Below are 18,188 nucleotides of genomic sequence, written 5' to 3'. Positions count from 1 at the left end.
GCGGGGGGGGGAAGTGGGCGCCGGCACCGCAGCGGAGCTCAGCGGACGGACGGACGGGGCCGAGCCGCCGCGGTAGCGTGCCGCCGGGAGCAGCTGCCCCGGCCCCGCCGCAGGTAGGAGCGGACGGGCTGCGCGCCCCGCTGCCCCTCGGCGCCTGTGCCCAGCGGGGCGGGGCGGCCTCATTGGCAGGTGCCCGGCGCGGCGGTGGCTGTCGGCGCCGCCTCGGGATCCTTTCCGACCGGCGGCGGCTCCCTGGAGAAATCGCTTAGCCGGCCGAGACGAGGGCTAGAGAGGTTGCAGAGCTGCGTGCACCTCGCCCGACTTTAAGTGCTGCGTTATTTTAAAGGCGGTTCGTTGTTATTATTATTACTAATTATTACCTTTTCTGTAACTTCTTCAGCTGGATAAGGCGCAGCGGGCTGGCCGCGCTGCCAGGGCTTCCCCTCAGCTCCCGCTCAGGAAGGGGCTGCCTGCTGGCCGCGGTGCCCAGGTAGGACCTGCTCCGCGCTGGGCGTTGTGTTTCCTAGCGAAGAAGCGCTGAAAATACTGCTGGTTTATTTGTTTTTCTCTTTCCAGGTTCATGATGTTGACAGCTATGTTCTTGGCTGCACTCATTCTTGTTGCAGTACGTTCACAGGAAACTGAGGAAACCATAACGTACACGGTAAGGTTTAATAGGGCGGGAGATGATTATTGCTTTTCAGTTTTGCGGGGATTCTTTTCTAAATGACCCTAGAAGAAAAACCAAATCTCTTGCCAGTGCATAGCATGCAATGCAAAGCTCTTTGAGTTTGAATGTTAGCCTAAAATAAGCTGTTCTTATGCTGAAAGGGTAGTTTAAACTCCAAGTTTGCAGGACTGAGCAAAACAGGCTGCAACTCCCTGTTGTGAAAAGCTTGTCTGTGTGCTGTGCCTGATAAACTGAGCAAAATGATGAAGCTTAATTTTTGTATCCGCCTTCCTCAAGGAAAGGTCCCTAGAAGCCTAGTTTGAAGGATGTGCAACTTGATGAATAATTAGGTCAAACATTCTTCTGTGTTTTCCTTCGGATATTTCAAGCTGCTTATAACAATATACAAGTGCTTAAAAAAATCACTGCTCTTAGTGAAGCATCTAACTCCTGGGGTGGCTGTGCGGATGTTAGTTGCTGAGCTGCTTTTGACCAGTGGTTTTGACCACCTTGATGAATTTCTGCAAGAAAACTGAAAGCAGATTCTTCTTAAAACCCGGTGACCGCATAAGCGATTTAAAGTCCTTTTTGGAAATTCTTGATACTGATCTGCTGCGCTCGCTCCTTGGCTTGTATAACACATGTCATAGAAGGAGTGGCAATTACTGGCTTGGGCTGGTGAAAAACCCGCGTTTTTACATCTGATTACAGTTGTAATCCCTGCAACTTGCTTCATATGGGTGGACCTCTGAATATATATACAGACATCATCGCAATGCCACACAAGCAGAAAATTCTGCACACATGCAGAAAGTTACAGAGCTGCAGCCAAAGGCTGAGATTGTGTTTTCTGCATGTAATCCCACTGAAGTCAGTGGAATGGCTCAGGCAAGTGAAGATTGCAGAGTTGGACCTTACCATAGAAGATGGGCCTCCAGGAAGCCTCCAGTGAACATCAGGGAGTCAGTCATGAAATACTTGTAATGCTGGACTGGAGAAGCAATAGGTGGTTGGGAGAACTTCTGTTTAGGGGGCTTTGGGAGTGTTTTTAAGTCCCTCTGTTTGAATGGAAACTGAAGCTTTCACTGAGTACATTTTGAAAATTTAGACTAATGTAGGGAACCTACCTCCTCCTTCAGCATTTGTTACACGTTTAAAAAGCAAACCAAAAACTTTTTTTTTTTTATTATAAGCCTAAATGGTTCTCTTTGTACCAGTAGATTTCTAGAATGACTGTGTGACTTGGATTCTGGTTTTCAGAGAGGTCTTAGCATTCAGGTGCTTCAGTGATCATTAGATTTTTAATCATATGAAATTATTTAATAATGAAAATTTGCTGTTGGAAGTTTTACCTTTAAGATGTTACTGTTTCTCACTGTATTCGTTTAGGACCAAATCCACTTCTATTGTAAAACTCCCTTTGGCTCCAGTAATAGTTGGACTTGTCTCCTTTCTGTTAAATAGACTCCCGTTGTGCATTAACAGGAACTGCGTGATTCAGTAGATGCATGATTTAGCTGTTTTCCTTTGGGTTTGGGTTTTCATAGCTACAGTAACTTTGGTGTTGTCAACTCACCATTTAGTCATCCCTTTAGACATTGAGCATTGTAGTGCAGAATTTGGTGTCCACTTACCTCCTTCCTAACATTGGAGGCTTTTTCTTCCAACTTGCTGCTACGCTTGGCAGATTACTAGTGTCACCTGTAAACGAGGAGCATATGTTCAATCTTGCTGCTGAGTCAGCGTCTATAACAAGTTTCTCAAAATGACGTGAGGATAGCACATGGAACCAGTGGATCTCATCACCAGAAGGTCAAATTTATCACCTTCACAGCTCTCTATGGCAGAGGAGTTGCGATAGCATTCAGCTTGCTTGACTCTGGCTAGTTACATTAATTGGCTCAGTTCTGTTTTTTTCTATAAGGCCGTTGAAATAATATGCTAAGCAGTGCAGGATGCATATGCACCTGCACAGTACAGATTCATAGGTATTTTAAATGTGTGCTGTAGTTGGCAGCATTGTGATTCTCAACTAATTCCTGAAAATGTAACCTGTGATTAAAATTACTACATTCTAGACACTTCAGTGCTTTTGGGCAGAGGGATAGGAAAGATATTTTCTTAAATTGTAGGGAAGAATATTTAAAATTCTTCCTGATGTTCCCAGTCTGTGTTGGTATGAATAGATGCTGAGTTCAGTCTTGTTTGAATTCTGTCAAGTTTTATTTATATAAGTAGTCCTGCTGCTATAAACTCTAACTGGTTATTGTACATCTCAAATATAAATTGTTCTTCCTAGACTGCAGTTCCTGTAGTCACATGGTTAAAGTGCATGTGAATGAATTTCCAGCTGTCATGGGATCTTCCCCCATTGCTGCTATGCGAATGGGAGAACAGATGATGTACATATCTTTTCATTAAAGGTTTTTCCATCTTGGTCAGCTGGGTCGGTTGTATCTATTGAGCAAATATCTATTACAATATTCAAGCAATGAGAGATGCTTTAAAACAGAATATAGTAACAAGGCAATAAGGGAGTGTTGTTTTCCCTATTCTCACTAAAGCCTACTTACTTTGCAGATGGTATCTTGGGACTTTCCTGAGGTAAAGCCTCTATCTGTACATACTTTTTTCTTGTTCCTGTGTAGTAATACTATACTAATAGCCATTTTTCTAGCTTTCCAAGGTATAAGAACATTGCATTTCTTCAGTGCAAAGCTTGGAGTTCATCAACGTGCTTATTTTTCCAAAATAAAGAATACTGTATAGTTCAATATTTTTACTGATGTTTTCTTTCCTCTTTTATCTGTAGCAATGCACAGATGGCTACGAATGGGATCCTGTTAGGCAACGGTGCAAAGGTACAGTAAATCACTTCCAAAGAAAAACTTGTTCTTAGAATTACTTCAGTATTGTCACATTCCTGTTTTAAACATGGAGTGTGCTTGCATGTCTCGTTGTGTTGTTTGTATTAATGACTATTGCAGAGGATTTGACTATTAAAAGCATGATTTGTGTTGTTGCTAACCACAGATATTGATGAGTGTGAAATAGTCCCAGATGCATGTAAAGGTGGGATGAAATGTGTTAACCACTATGGAGGATACCTCTGTCTACCTAGAACAGCCCAAATTATTGTAAATGAGCGAGAAGAAGCAGCAGCTGAATCCACTAGTGGTCGAAACAGTGTCATCCGCCGGACTCCAGCTGATCCTCACCGTGCCCCTCCAAACCCAACTCATCAAATTCAGTGTGCAGCTGGGTATGAGCAAAGTGAGCACAATGTGTGCCAAGGTAAGCAAGCTGCTGTGTGTTTCACTTTCAGTGTAAATGCAGTGTATCTGATAACAAATCAAAGTATCTAAGCTGTGATTTGCTTAGAATTTATTAGGAACATATCTGTACACCATTAGACTGGACACATACACAGTGACAACACAGCAGAACATACTGACTTCTGAAGATTTGCAAAACTGTGTTGTTTTTTGGTTTTTTTTTTGGTAAGTTGATGCTGATTGCAACAAAAAAGCAGTGTGTGCTTTTGCTTAGATCAGATTGTTCTATTCTGCTTTTCAATGTTTTATGTCCTTCACGTATGTAGTGTTATACCTATTTCTCAAGCAGTAGGAACCAAACAGCTGAATGTGTGCTCTTCTGGCCTCAATGGAAGTAGTCCTACATGGACACTGCCAGCTTATTTCTGTAGTCTAGCCACTCTCTGAAACTATGACAATGAAGAGTTTTCATCTGGGTGTACATACACTGGACGCTGTGCCAAAATTCTCAGAGCATTAGCAATGTTAATTGTATGCGTTCAGGAACCAGACTTACAAGCACTACTGTAAACTAAGACTGTTTCATTTGTTATTTTATATAAATAGTTTACTCTTATACTTGCTGAAGTAACAGATGTTTTGTCCACTGTTTTGTTTCCTTTCATAAAAATATATTCTATTCCTTGTTCATAAACTTGGCTTTTAAGCATGTTAGTGGGATACCTATGCAAACAGTGGGCGAGATGTGACCCTGTGGTTCCTCCTTTCCATTTTTGTGGTTCTTAACAGTATAATCATATAAAATAGTACATGAGCGACTATAATCAGGGTGTGCTGTATTATACAGCAATATTTCCTTTCTCTTTGGTATTCACATATACAGAACATTATTTATCACCAGTAAGTAAATTCCCTGTGTTTCTGAAGCATAGTAATCATCGTGGAGACTGGATAAGTTCTTTTCATTTGCAAAGCCTTGGTGTTGGATTTCTAGTTTATCTGATAATGCTCAGCATTTCTGTCACTCTGATTGAATATCAAATATGTAAAGAACCTGCCAGAGGAGGGTCAGTACTGAGCTATCCCTTTAATCCCAAGTGTTAGTTTGGGGCTCTAAGGAAAAATTAATGTTAAGAATGGCAAGTTTATTTTTCCCCAAGTTTAACTTAGCAAAGCACTAGCAGAACCAAAGAGGGAGTACTGAACTCCTGTGGTTGATCCAGCATTAACCACTTCTGGTGGTCCTGCAGTACTCTAAAATCTCATCTTCGCTGGTGAATTATTATTAAATGTTTGCATTTGGGCACTTAGCATTGCTCTTTTATAATACTTGCAGATAATGCTGGAAAAGTTGCAAGCATGAGTGTCACTCTCACTCTAATGGCATTATGTGCACAAATAAGTGATAGCATGGGAAAGCTTAATGGCAAATGGTACCGATGCCTTTGTATATTCTGAATGAAGGTTGTGTGATAGGGTTAATGTAGACACTGATAAGCTGATAGGGTTTTTGTTTTGGGAAGTAATACATTATTATCTTTTCTCCATGCTTTAGTTTCCTGAAAGCTGAAACTAAATATTTATATTCCATATACAAATCTGTGGTTGATTTATAAAAACAACTAACTGTTGTTGTGAGAGTACCCGGACTTTTAACTAACAGGCATACAAACTATGGTGAAATCTTGAGCTTTACTGAGTCAGAGTTTTGCTACTAATCTCCCTGTGCCAAAACTTCATTCTGAACGCAGAAAGTATGGAAATATTATGCTTAAAAACTGAAATACAGTGTGCTGAATGAATTCCAGCTGGAGAAAATGAAAGATAGTGTGCTTTAAAGAAAGGATAAAAGACTTTAGGAGCACTTAAAGCATGTATTCATCTTCACGATCTTCACTACTGAAAATATCTTATAAAAAAATAATCTTGATCAGCAATGGTCCCACTGTGGTTTTATTTAATTATAGTTTGAAGACTTTGCTATGATAACTGCTTGAGGCTCCCAGGGAGTGTAACTTACACATATAGTCACACTTAAGCTTGTTTTATTGTTTAGTAAATCAGATATGAAGCCCAGCTCCTTCTAATTGTTTGCAGATGTATGACATTTTCCTTCCAGTCCAGCAGCACTAAGTATTTTATAACCAATGTGAAAGTGTGGAGACCTCTGTTTTAAACAATAACATGCTCTAAGGAACTATATTACTGACATCATACTGGAGTAGTAGGGGCCTCCTGTTACAATACATTGTCCATTCTCTTTTTTAAACATTGAATAGTGTGTATGATAGGCCAAACGTGTGTTGGTTTTTGTGCTTGGAATAAACATGCAGAAATGCCATTATTCATGTTTGACTGAGTAGCTTCAGTAACGTGCTGAGCTTCATCATTAGGCAAAGCAAGACACTGTATGGCCAGATCCCATTTCTATTGATAGGATAAATGTTCTGGGAGCTGTGAGATTTTCTGCACTTCTTTATCTAACATGGCTATGTGTCTGAGTTATAACAGAGTTTTAATACCTTCTTAACCTCTGACCTGAAGAAAACAAGTGAAAGTTAAAGTATTTATCAGTGTTGAGTACTTTGTCTCTGATGCACGCTGGTATTTGTTAGAGGCTGCATAGCATGCTAATAGCACAGATAGTGGATTGGCAGGAGAGCATGTTGTCTTGAGGAAGACAAAGCCACAGAAATAACTATGATGTATGCATGTTATATATGAAGATCATCTTTATAACTTCTCTTGATCCAAAAGGTGTTCTTGCCTAACTGTGGTTGTCAGAAGTATTGGTAGCAAAGCAGTAGGTGCTAGGAATCTCCAGAACTGATGAGAAAGTGAGGGGAGTTTATTTTGGAGAAAGATTTTTCCATATAGAAAATGTACAAAGTAATGGTGATTCAGTGTAAAACAATTAAATGCAGAATTTAAGGTAACGTTGACCCCACCCTAGTTCTTAATAGTTTCCTCTTTACTGTCACTTCTACAATTGTGTTGAAGTGCTACTGACTTGGTCACCGTGTTGATTCCCATATGGCACCTACCAGCATTTTCAGGAAACCACTCATACATTCTCACCTGCCAGTATGAGAGTATTGCTCACTTTGGGAAAAGCCAAAAATGAAATAAGAAACGCATTTAAATAAATTACTGAGTTAGCTAATACGCAGACACTTTTTTACCTCTTTATAAACATACACTTGAACTGTTGCCTGCCTACAGTACTCAATTGTTGTTAGACTGTGTGATTCAAGTCTACTCTTATTGAAATCAAAAGAAAATCACTCAATTAATTCAATTTTGTCAAATCTAGCCTGCAAGAAGCTATGAGATTTTCCTAGAATGTCATAACACTTACATAGAGAGGGCAGTGGGGGGAGAAAGGGGGTGGGAGGGAAGCAAAGGTGCTAAGTTACTTGTGAATTGGAAAAGGCAAAATTTTTGGCTGTTTGCTTTGCCTTCCTGTCATGCTGGCAATACAAGCAATCAATTTTCTATGTATTTATTTTGCTTTTCAGACCATGCTCATTAGTTCAGCTTTCTGTATTTCTGCAGCCCTGTATTCAGTCTCCCTGTAAGCCTTTCTACTGCTGTGACTGTAGGGTACATGGATGAGAGGCTGTAAGATGGTGATCAATGCTTTTTATATGAAAAATTGGTGCATTCATTCCAGGTAATTCTGCCCAGACTTAGTTACTTGCTTTTCATTTCTCCCATCTTTGTGGAGGGAGGGAAGGAGCAGACATTTTCTGTTCTGTGTTTTCTTTTTCCCATGCGAAATCATTTCAGGGATTCCTTCATAAGTAGGGTTCAGGGAAGGGGGTTGGTTCAGTTTTCTGTTTCTTTCCAAAATAACTTACTATCTTTAGAAATTATGTAAGTCTAAAGCTAAGTGAGTCTAAAACTTTGCATCCTTAGATTCCCTGTCTTAGGGAGAGAGCAGCAAGGGGAAACAGCTCATGATATTTTGTTTTCCATACAGAAGTTAACTTTCCATAAGACCTAGATGTGCAAGTGGCACACAAAGAGCATAAGCTACAAATGGGATAAGTACAAGTGCACTGAGTCCAGCTCTGTGCTGAACCAGCCCCAGCTGGAGAGGCTTGCTGTGCCTCCATTTGGGCACTCTTTCTTGACATTTTGGCTCGGGTATAATAGAGTGCATTTCTGAAACATACCTCCTAATGAGCATTCCCTTACTGTGCTTCAAGCTGCCCCGCAGAGCAGTCTAGAAACACGTAATCCCAATCCTGTTCAGCTTGAACTAAATCTGAAATGCTCTGCTGGGGCGTTGATAGTACTTCACAGCCACTAACGAACATTCAGGCTCCAGGAGCAAAGTAGAGCGAAAGCCTAGAGACCCTCAAAAAAGAATATACTGGGATACAGGAATGCCTACACCAGCTTCTTGTTTGTTCCTGTTGTCTGTGACTATTAGGTAATGTAGACATAACTAAATGTGTAACAAGAACATGGCTCTAACAGTGTTTTAGGCTGGGCCCAGAAATGTTCCGGGGAGTCCTGTAAAATGATGGCTGCAGTCAGAATTCAGTGCAGCATCCCAGATTTTTTCCTCCTTAAATACAGGTACTTTTAAATTACTTTGGGGTTGACTTTTAATGAGCCTGTGTTCAGTTCCAGAATTGTTACTCTAAACAGTTTCTTTAGTTGGAAGATGGGGTGAGGAAAGAGCTGCAGTAGGAGAAAATAAAGTCTAGTTATTTATTTTAGGAAGGCAATTGTATGGGAACTGCTGAATCACAACCTGAACCACTGATTGGTCACCTGAGGTGAGCACCAAGTCAGCTATGGGGCCACAGGTGAAGGTGATATACCTGTGTGATTGGAAGGGGTGAAGCCTGGCTCCACCTCTCCCAAACCTCATTAAGGTCTGACCACCACCAGGGAAGGATCTCTCCTCAGAAGAGATCCCTCCCATGTGGAGTCCCCTGTGAGCCTTGACATCCTGAAGGTGAGCCATCCTCTCTTTTGTATTATTTGTATCCTATCTATATAGAACTACTCAAAATATGCCATCATCTATACTATTTCTTTGTGAAGTACCATCCTTGGGAGTTATTTACCCCACAGCAATCCACAGTAGGTGTACTCGTAAGAATTACCACTGATTCATCAAAGTGCTTATGCAAGCAAAGTTAAGTTCAGCTGTACGTGTTTGGTGTAGTGCTTCAGCAAGTGGTGAACGCTCTGCCAGCGGTAGCCGCACTAAGAGGACAACCTGGTTGTATGTGCCATTTGAATGTTAATTCCTTAGGAAAGCCATAGGAATTTTGCAGATCTAATAGAATCCTCGGAAGAATACGAGCTGGCATTTTCACAGCTCTTTGTACTGAGCATTCAAAGAAGCCAATTAATTTCTTGTACGGTTGGGTACATCGTGCAGAGTTTGTCTTTCATCAACCCATCCCAAACCAATTGTTCAAGCTGTTAAGCTGTGAAAATGCTGCAAAGAGTTCTTTCTGAAGCTTCTTCTCAATACTTATGAGGGGCCAGAGAAGAGGTCACAAGAAACATCTTGTTTTGAGGGCCTGCTTTTGGGCATTTTCAATATTTGCCAACTCTAAATCATCTTCTCATCTGTGCTATTTGCACAGCTGAGTGCATCATGTCAAGACCTTGGATAGAGATTCTCTGTTCTGTCTGACCATTTTACTGCGAACATCCATCATAAGCATAAATACTAGCAGCTGCTTCACTTCCTGTAGTTGCATACTGCTTTTCCGTTATTCTGACCCCTGCAGGAATATGCTGAATATGCTGCTATTAAGATTCACACCATATGCTAATCAAGCCAAACGTCCTAGATTCAGGCAGGCTTCCGAGAGTTGTACTTACCTTAGCTTCTTGAATTGTGATTATGCAAGCAATCACTAGACTTCAGGTTCAAGTTAAGTAAACTCATTAGCACTTCTCATGATTTCTTGTTCAAGAAATATGGGAATGTACAGTGGTCATGTTGACTGTCTTACTTGTGGGTTTAATTTGTTGATTGTAAAGCCTGTTGGCTTTACAGCTCTGAGGAGGCTAGTGCTTTGACAGACAAAACATAGCAAATGTATTCAGAAGGCATAAAGGAAGTCCAAGCAAACCTTCAGCCATCTGTCCTCCTTCGGAATGTCAGGCTGCAAGCTGGAGATCTTATTCATAACACAGTCAGGAATAATATCAGTAAAGGGGAATAACTTGCTTATGCCTGATCCCACTTTGGCATCTCAGTGTATCTGGCACCCTGGTAAAAGGCATGGAATGTTTAGATATCTTCGCAAGCAATTTGCTGCATCTGTAGTAAGCACTTCACTGAAAGAATCTTAGAAGTCAGTAAAACTTACAAGGAAATATAGCTGTCATCTCTTGCATTTGACAGCATTAGGTAGCATGAAAATGATTAGTGAAAGTGTGGGCTTGGTTTGGTTCCTCATTTCAAAACTTGCTGTTTAGAAATTGTGGGCTGTAGAGTTGCAGTGGTAGAGTTTCCATAGCAGTGACCGCAGGGTGAGGCCATCCCAGCAGCTGCTTTTGTAGCCGTACATGGATAATGTTACCGTGATAACATTGTTACTGTGCATGGGTTATTTCTCCCATACTTCAGTGAAAGGGTTACAACGTTATTCTCTATTTCTGTTTGCCGTCATCTGTCTGCAGTTCATCCCAAACTACTGCGTTATAGTTCTTTAGCTTGCCGTTTGCTTAAGGTAATTTTCTGTCAACCAGCACTTTCTCCTACTTTTACACCAGATTCCTCGTTCAGGTTACTTAGGCAAGAGCACTTCTACACTGTAGTATGTTGTATTTTCATATTTGAAGTTTGGGTCACATGCAGTCACCCTTTTGAACCCTGGAACACCCCTAAAAGATCACGGCATTACTGGTGGATACTTTTTAAAGGTCCAGCAGAATTTTAGACTTTTCTTGTACATCTCTGACATGCAAGACTGCAGAATTTAGCAAGATGGAGAACTAATTCAAGAGCAGAAGTTCAGAGCTGCTATTTTTATTTTATTCTCTTACGAAGTTATTTTCTTAATTTCTCTTTGATAATGGCAAAGGAAGGTGGTATCCACTACTTGCACTTGCCTTTTTGTATGTGCCAGAATATTCCTAAAGGAGCAACAAAGCTGCCCACAGATACAGAAGCAGTCTGTTTGATTGCTCACTATACCGTGTAGTGATTGATGCCTGTGTTCCTAGGATAAAATAAAAAATAGTCTGCTGTACTGTAGCCAGGTGAACCAGTCTCAGTTGTTATTTGGCCTAACTGTACGTTGTTCAGGCCTACTCTTCTGATGTTTTTCTCTGTCAAGGACAATGAGAACATATGACTTTACCAGTGAGGTACTTTTGGTCTTTTAAAAACCACAATGAAAAAGTAATTTTGGATTTCAGCTTACTATGTTGCATTGGAACACACTGGTACATGTGATGTAGTTGACTATTCTTATACAGAACTCTCATGGCAATTCCTCTGTCCTGTGTGTTAACCGAGTAGGAACTTTTTGTTGGTGGATTTTCTATAATGTGAGGTTGGCCACCTCCTTTCAGAATATTTCAAGAATATTTACCCTCATTTTCCCTACTGTGAGGCTTCTGGAGCTATTTTTTTTCTGGTTCATTATCATACTTGAGACATCTTGTTGGCTAGAAAAGTCTTAGCAAAGGGAAGTTTGCCTCATGCTTGTTCAGGTGCTTCTATCCACAGGACACAAAGATTTCAGCTTGGCCACTAAGGGCTATTCCTGGAGATAAGAATATATGCAATAAGTAATCAAGTTGAGTAAGGTTTGTGAATAAAAAGCGTGATATTTCAGAGACAGTAATCTGTTTTCATCTTTAATTTGCTTCGCTTTTTCTTAGTGGCCAAAAGCAATAATTTGAGATAAAAAGCTATTTGCCATAATTCAATCTAAAGGAAAAAACCAGAAATCACATGCTAAATACACAAGAATCCTGTTCGTACTTTATTTCATTTACATTTAAACTTTACTAAAAATACAAGAGGGATTTGTGTATCACAGAGCTACATAATAGTTTAAGGTGCATGCAGTTATCATAAAACACCTTTTATGCTCGTTCACATTTTTGTTTTCTTTCCTGAACTGAAAATCGCATTAATCGTGTTAAATCATGTTTGAAACTGCATGTATAGTGGAGAAATGACTAATTTCTGTTTTGTGTAATTACATGGTAAAGCCTGGAGCTTTGAAGCTGAAAAGGGCACTAAGAAAACATTTGTTAGACGCACTTTTATAAATTACATTGCTCAGTAAAGGTTCCTGAAGCACAGAAGTGAATTAGACCTCTTCTGGCATAATATATCCTAATTTCTTAATTAAGCATTTTTAGAAATAGATAATCAGTGAACCTTTAACTGTTCGTGAATATCTTAATGAGTAAATTCACCCAAGTGAAAAATGCCTCATAGCTATTTTGCTGACTAAGCCATTCTCCACTACAAAGCATTTGTTGAGCTGTTTTTTGGTTGTGTTTTTTTTTTATTTTTATTTTTGTGGTTTGTTCATTTGGGAAGCTCTGAATCTGTCTTTATTAACTCCTAATTAAAAAATTCTGCCCTTTCAGGGGACATATGTAGGCATTGTTTAAATCTAAACAGTTCTGAAAAGGAGAGAAAATGGCTTTTTCTTCCAAACTGGATTTAATCTGGAATAAATTCCTCCTCTAATGCGTGATCCAGTACAGTATGATACAAGCAAATGTGACTTTGCACTTGAGGCTGTTCAGTCCATGTCTGAACAGATGTTCAGTGTAGTTTCTTGAGTACACGCAGAACTTGTTCCAGAATTTTCATATGCATATGCATCATGGACTTTCTGTTAACAGGTAAACTGGTCATAAAGTGCGCATTCAAACTTCAGTAGATAGCAAAAGCAACAGAGAGCATAGTGATTTGAGCCTTTCAAGAATGAATGGCTTAATGAATATTTGTTTTCCAACACGCCAGTGAAATCTTCAGCCTGATTCTTCAAAGCAACTGATGACTGTCCACCCGTGAATTTTATTTCAGAGAGATGGCTTTTTTAGAAGAGTGTACTGGCCAATAGAAAAGAAAAACTTTGGTATGTCAAGTTGCAATCCTGATATATAAAACTGATGTCTACACAAAGAAAGTTTAGAAGTTTACTCTTCAAATTCACAAGATTTAAAGACATTTTCTAAAAAGGACATCTGTGGGATAAAAAATAATAGCATGAAGTATGGACAGTGAATTACTGAGCGTTTGCATTAACAACTTAAACAGAAATTATCAGTACTGTAACAGTTGCTTGTTCTGACAGAAATAGGCAGAATTGGAAAATGCAAGGACTTTGGACAGTAACAATTTTCTGAAAGGCTTTAGAGATGTTGCCTATAAGCTAACATTTAATGACAGACTTGTGATGAGGAAAATGAATGGAACATAACAAAAAGAGCTGGAAGGTAGGTATGATTTCAGATACCTTGACCTATCCTGATCAGAATGATGGGAAATCTCTTTCCCACTGAGATTTAGTGGAGAAGTTTGTGTTTCTGGGATGCGTTAGAAAAGAGCTAGCATTAAACAGAACTTGTTAAGGCAACAAACACAGTTCAGTATTTGGAGAAATTTCATCTAAGTTGATAAGGATAGCACTGTTTTAAGAAATAGATGATCTTTAAGTTACAGCAGCTAGCTGTTCTACATCAGTTTCAAAACTGTTTTTTTTGCACCTGTGTTAACAGATCTTGTACTTTTCTATCTTCTTGTGTTTAAAGCACTTTCTCCGTAGATAAATGTGTTCTCAAGGTACTTTCTTACAAGAAACATATTCACACAGCTTTTAGATGATAGATGTGAACCAGATAAAGCAGTGTATTAGCTGTTACACTTGGGATTAATTAAACAGCATTTCAATAGACAGCATTGCAATTAGTGGATTGTCATGTAAGAAATAAACTAAGTTTGGAGTACCCAATGATGTGCTGCCATAGGCTATGGAAGATGCCTTATTACTTGATTCCTTAGAGAAGTGTTGGGAAATAAATCAGGAATGTGCGCAGAATCCAATGGTAATTCCCAGGTGTAAGGGGAAAAAAAGACCGTTCTCATTCAAAGTCATCCTGCTTGTGTATATTTTGCATCTGGGGCTTCCTTAATCTTACCTGGCTTAATTTATAGGATCAGCACAGCATATCTTTCCAGCTTGCTCCTTGTACATTCCTTGAGTAGAAAAGTTAAGGATAGTTGCAAGATCTTAATGAAGGTGTTTCCAACGTTTGTAGGCCTAGCACACAGAGCATTGGACAGGCATGTAAAAATGGCAGCTCTAAGTCAGCTGATGGGTGCTGCGCTGCCTGCTGGCGTTTGCAGAAGCAGGAGAGTTCAAACAAGCTGTAGGTTTGTGTACTGCAACAATTGAATACAGGAGAAAATCATCTGTTTTTCCATAAAAAAAAATTGACCATTATATAAACAAGCTAAAAAAATGCTTGTAAATGTTAATGTTATGTTGTGTATCAATGATTTTGAGGGGAGGTCTGCTTTTTATTCTTTAGTTCCAAGATATAAACTATTCCTCTGTCAGAAACTGTGGCTCTGTATGCCTATAAAAGGAAAAAAAAAGTACGTATCATCATGAAAAGGTTGCTTCATTCTGTATCTAAATCAGAATGTTTTTTCCACTGTGATTAAACTCAAATTTCTATATTCACCGTTAAGAGAATCTCTTCTTTACTATGCATGCAGATTTATAAGGCTCCAGGCACCTTTGAAATAAATTGAAAGCATAGTCATGTAATAAAGCCAAAACCAGAAACTAGCCAAGGAGATCCACCCAGCAACACCCTTGAACACCCTCAGCTTCTTCCCCTAAGCACAGCTTTAGAGCACTGGTCTTGATGTTGTCTCTGCTTTCCTCCACCCTTGTGAAAGTTTCTTGGGGGATTCTCTAGCCAGCAGAGAAGCCAGAGCTCTATGAGCGGCTGCTTATGATGCAGGAACAGTTCATTTGCTTGATTTTTTTTTTTTCTTACTTACCAAAAGGCTCATAAGGAACATGGCTTTTTGTAATACTGCTCAGCTCGTTTCAAGGAGTATATTGAGAAACAGGAACAGCTCATAGCTGGAGAGAACATTTTAGACATGAGGAGAGATTCTAATGACTGCAAAAAGAGGTGAGAAGCATGGCAAAATAAATAAAGGGGTTGTGAAAACAGACTTTCAGCTGCTCTGTTCCCTACTTTGCAAGATGACCATTCAGAATTTCATTTATGAAACTGTACGGAAACAGTTCTGAGCTTCTCTGCTCCAGGCTACAAGTGAGGCCATGACTTTAAAAACTGGATTTAACGAAGCTCCAGAAATTCTGCATGGTGTGACTAGTCAGGAGTATTAAAAAAAGTCTTTTGATAGGGCTGACTAAACTTTCAAGGGAATCATTACATATTAAAAAAAAGTCAGGGTGAGGCTAACTAAGCAGCTAAAGTGGCAGTATCTGTATTGTTCTCTGAGAGAGCTCATGCAGACCACTTTGAGAACTGACCTTCCAGCATCAGATTTTCCATCTTTGCAGTGACTCCTACCTGTTATTTAAGCACAAAAAGCCCAATCCCCAAAGCTTTGATTACTCTTTGTGGCGGATGTCAGAGCTTCAGTATCCATTCCGTACCTCCAGAAGAAAGAGATTTTATATTTATTTATTTTTAAAGAGATCAGACCTGTACAAATTTGTTGACAATTAAATCCATGGGAAAATTTGGAAAGATCTCTCTAACCCTGACAGCTGTGCACAATGATGTGATCTGATTGTTATTTATCAAATTCCATTTAATACCTTCATACGTGAAAAAAATACTGGGAGGTGGTGTCAAAACGTTTTCATTGTAGGGATCACTGTTACTGCAAGGAGCAGCTTACAGTACTGAAATGCAGTGACATCATTTTGTATTGCTGTGGCTGTCAGAGCTCTGTTTTTCTGGACAACTTAAGCTTGTAGGTGGGTCCTGTCCTGCTGTAAACAGCTCAGCAGTGCATGCACTCGCGCACGTTGGCAAGCGCATGCTTTACTCAACACTGTTGCTGTGTTTAGTGTTATATTTGGGACAAAAGCAGCAGCTTCTTATATCATTCTTTGCATTTGATTCTTTGTGTTAGTATCTGTCACGTCCAACCTAGCCAAAAACTGGCCTCAGCAACTTCTGGCTCATAAGAGGCTGTGGGAGCCCCGGGGGCTCCATACAAATGCCTCAACTGTGACCAAACAGGGGCTGAGGAGCCATTTCACAGCGCGTTGTCCTCAGGGTGGAGCCTCGCTCCTCCGACAGCTATGATCGGTAGGCTGAAAGCACGGGATTAAAGAGACCAGTGGGACCAATTGGGATTTTCACAGATTGGATGGCCGCTCAGGGGGTTCAGCCAGAAAGAGTGATCCAAAGCATCTAAAAATATGAAGAAATGGCATAAAGTTGACACACAAATGTTTTCTGTATTTGGCTGTAACATCCCAAATGAGATGGCCGTGGGATCTGCCTGGATCAGCTCAAGACTGTCCTTGCAGAACGCTCTTGCATGCATCAACTGAAACATGCTCCAGCTTTGTGGCATAAAGTTACAGAACTGTCTTTGTCACAGAAACTCAGATTCAGGGCAGGGTTACTGTCCCATCGGGAGGCAAATGGGATGGGTTGGATATACAACAGCCCTTGAAAACTGGAATGATAATGTGCAGGTTTTTCCATGCCTATCATTTGTCCTTAATTTGAAAAATGAAATGCTCATGTCCCATTGCTAACTATTCTTAGCAAGATTTCACAATTTAGCACAGTGATGACCAAACAGGATCCTTAGTTTCTTTGCTATCAGTTGGCAGCTGCCTTGAATTTCAGGCTGGTGTATTAGCAGAATTGTAGATTAACTCAGCTGGGAAAGGACTTCAAGGCAGGGTCAGCTCTGTGGTCAGGACAGGTTCATCAGACCCTCAGTTTGGGTGGTTATCCAGTCAGATCATGAAAACCTCTGTGGATGGAGAGTGTGCAGTGATTCTGGGCCACCCATCCCTCTCCTTGACTGTCGTAACGGTGAGGAGGGTTTTTTCTGACCCATCAGGTTCTCTCATTTAATCTCGCCTTAGACCAGCAGAGGCGTGCTAAAGATGCAGAGACTTCCTCCTTTTCTCCTTTTTTCATTTTACAGTTGGTCCACCTGCTTTAGTTATCAGACTCTTTAGAATCATCATTTCATTTGGCTGTAGCAGACAGAGGGTGCCAGTCACCACTGAAAGTTTTCTTCCAGAAGGCACTGCATGCGTAGATGTAGCAGAAAGGCTTTCTTGATAAAACCTTCAGTGTTAGTACTTTTTAATATTTGTCTTCCATTCATTCTTCTTTACTCACTATTCTCTTCCATAACGTTAAAAAATAAACCTTCATCGGGGTTTGCGTGCCACTGAGACTGCTTTTCTTACTGTGCTTTTCAGAACTGCAGTCTTCATAAAACTGCACTGCGTTTATGGGAAAAACAGTTTGTTTTCCTACAAAAGGTGAAGGTGAGGTGTTACTTTCCCTTATGGAAAGCATTTCAATTCTGGGGCAGCCCTGAGCAGCACAAACATTTTCATGGAAAGCAGGCTAGCCAGACAGAAGCTGAATGTCATTCCCAGCCTCCCATGGCCCAACTGTTGCTACAAGCTAACCTCTGCAGCTTAGCTTTTCCAGTTTGTCTGTTTAAAAACTAAAAAAATAAAAAAATCAACGTCTCACAAGCCAGAGTGAGACATCTACTATGTTAGAATTTCACTGATCAGCATCTGTGCTGTTCACTGTGCAAAACCCTGAATAAATGCAGAGATCTATTCATAACTAGTACCTGAACCAGTTTGTGAAGTATATGAAGTACACCAAGACTGATTTTAATAAGCACAATCGCTGCTTATACTTTGAGGTGTTGTATTAATACATTGAACTGTGTGCCAGCATTTAAAGCACATGCTTGGAACCCAGTAATTTCACTGACATCTTTGCACATGCCTAAATTTACACAATTACTTAATGCTATCCTGGATAGGAATGCTGTCCTGAAATAGTCCTTCACCTTGTTGCTAGGAACTTTTATTTTAAAAAACGCTCACTGAAGAACTTGCCAGAGCAAGCCTGGAATACCAGGCACAGACCAATCCTGTTCGCAAGTGGGTAGGAAATGCTTGCAAGTATCAGAGGGAGTAGCCTTGATCTGAAGGAACAGGGCTATTTGCTCA

At 40.2% G+C, this 18,188-nt stretch overlaps 1 protein-coding gene across 1 annotated transcript in view; it reads left to right on the top strand.

Moving 5' to 3' along the window:
* The first annotated feature begins 29 nt into the window (after nucleotides 1-29).
* Nucleotides 30-18,188, top strand: part of EFEMP1 (EGF containing fibulin extracellular matrix protein 1) — a 51,282-nt gene continuing 33,123 nt past the window's right edge. Inside the window, exons 1-5 of the mRNA XM_065739415.1 lie at nucleotides 30-113; nucleotides 401-490; nucleotides 577-664; nucleotides 3,483-3,531; nucleotides 3,704-3,964. Coding sequence (XP_065595487.1) covers nucleotides 581-664; nucleotides 3,483-3,531; nucleotides 3,704-3,964 — 394 coding nt within the window. The 5' untranslated portion in view covers nucleotides 30-113; nucleotides 401-490; nucleotides 577-580. The remainder of the gene's footprint in view (nucleotides 114-400; nucleotides 491-576; nucleotides 665-3,482; nucleotides 3,532-3,703; nucleotides 3,965-18,188) is intronic.

The sequence above is a fragment of the Cyrtonyx montezumae genome, unplaced genomic scaffold (genome assembly GCF_038088225.1).
Source record: "Cyrtonyx montezumae isolate F1298 unplaced genomic scaffold, pur_monq_1.0 scaffold_24, whole genome shotgun sequence".
Classification (NCBI taxonomy): Eukaryota; Metazoa; Chordata; class Aves; order Galliformes; family Odontophoridae; genus Cyrtonyx; species Cyrtonyx montezumae.
This window is presented reverse-complemented; position numbering and strand designations above follow the sequence as displayed.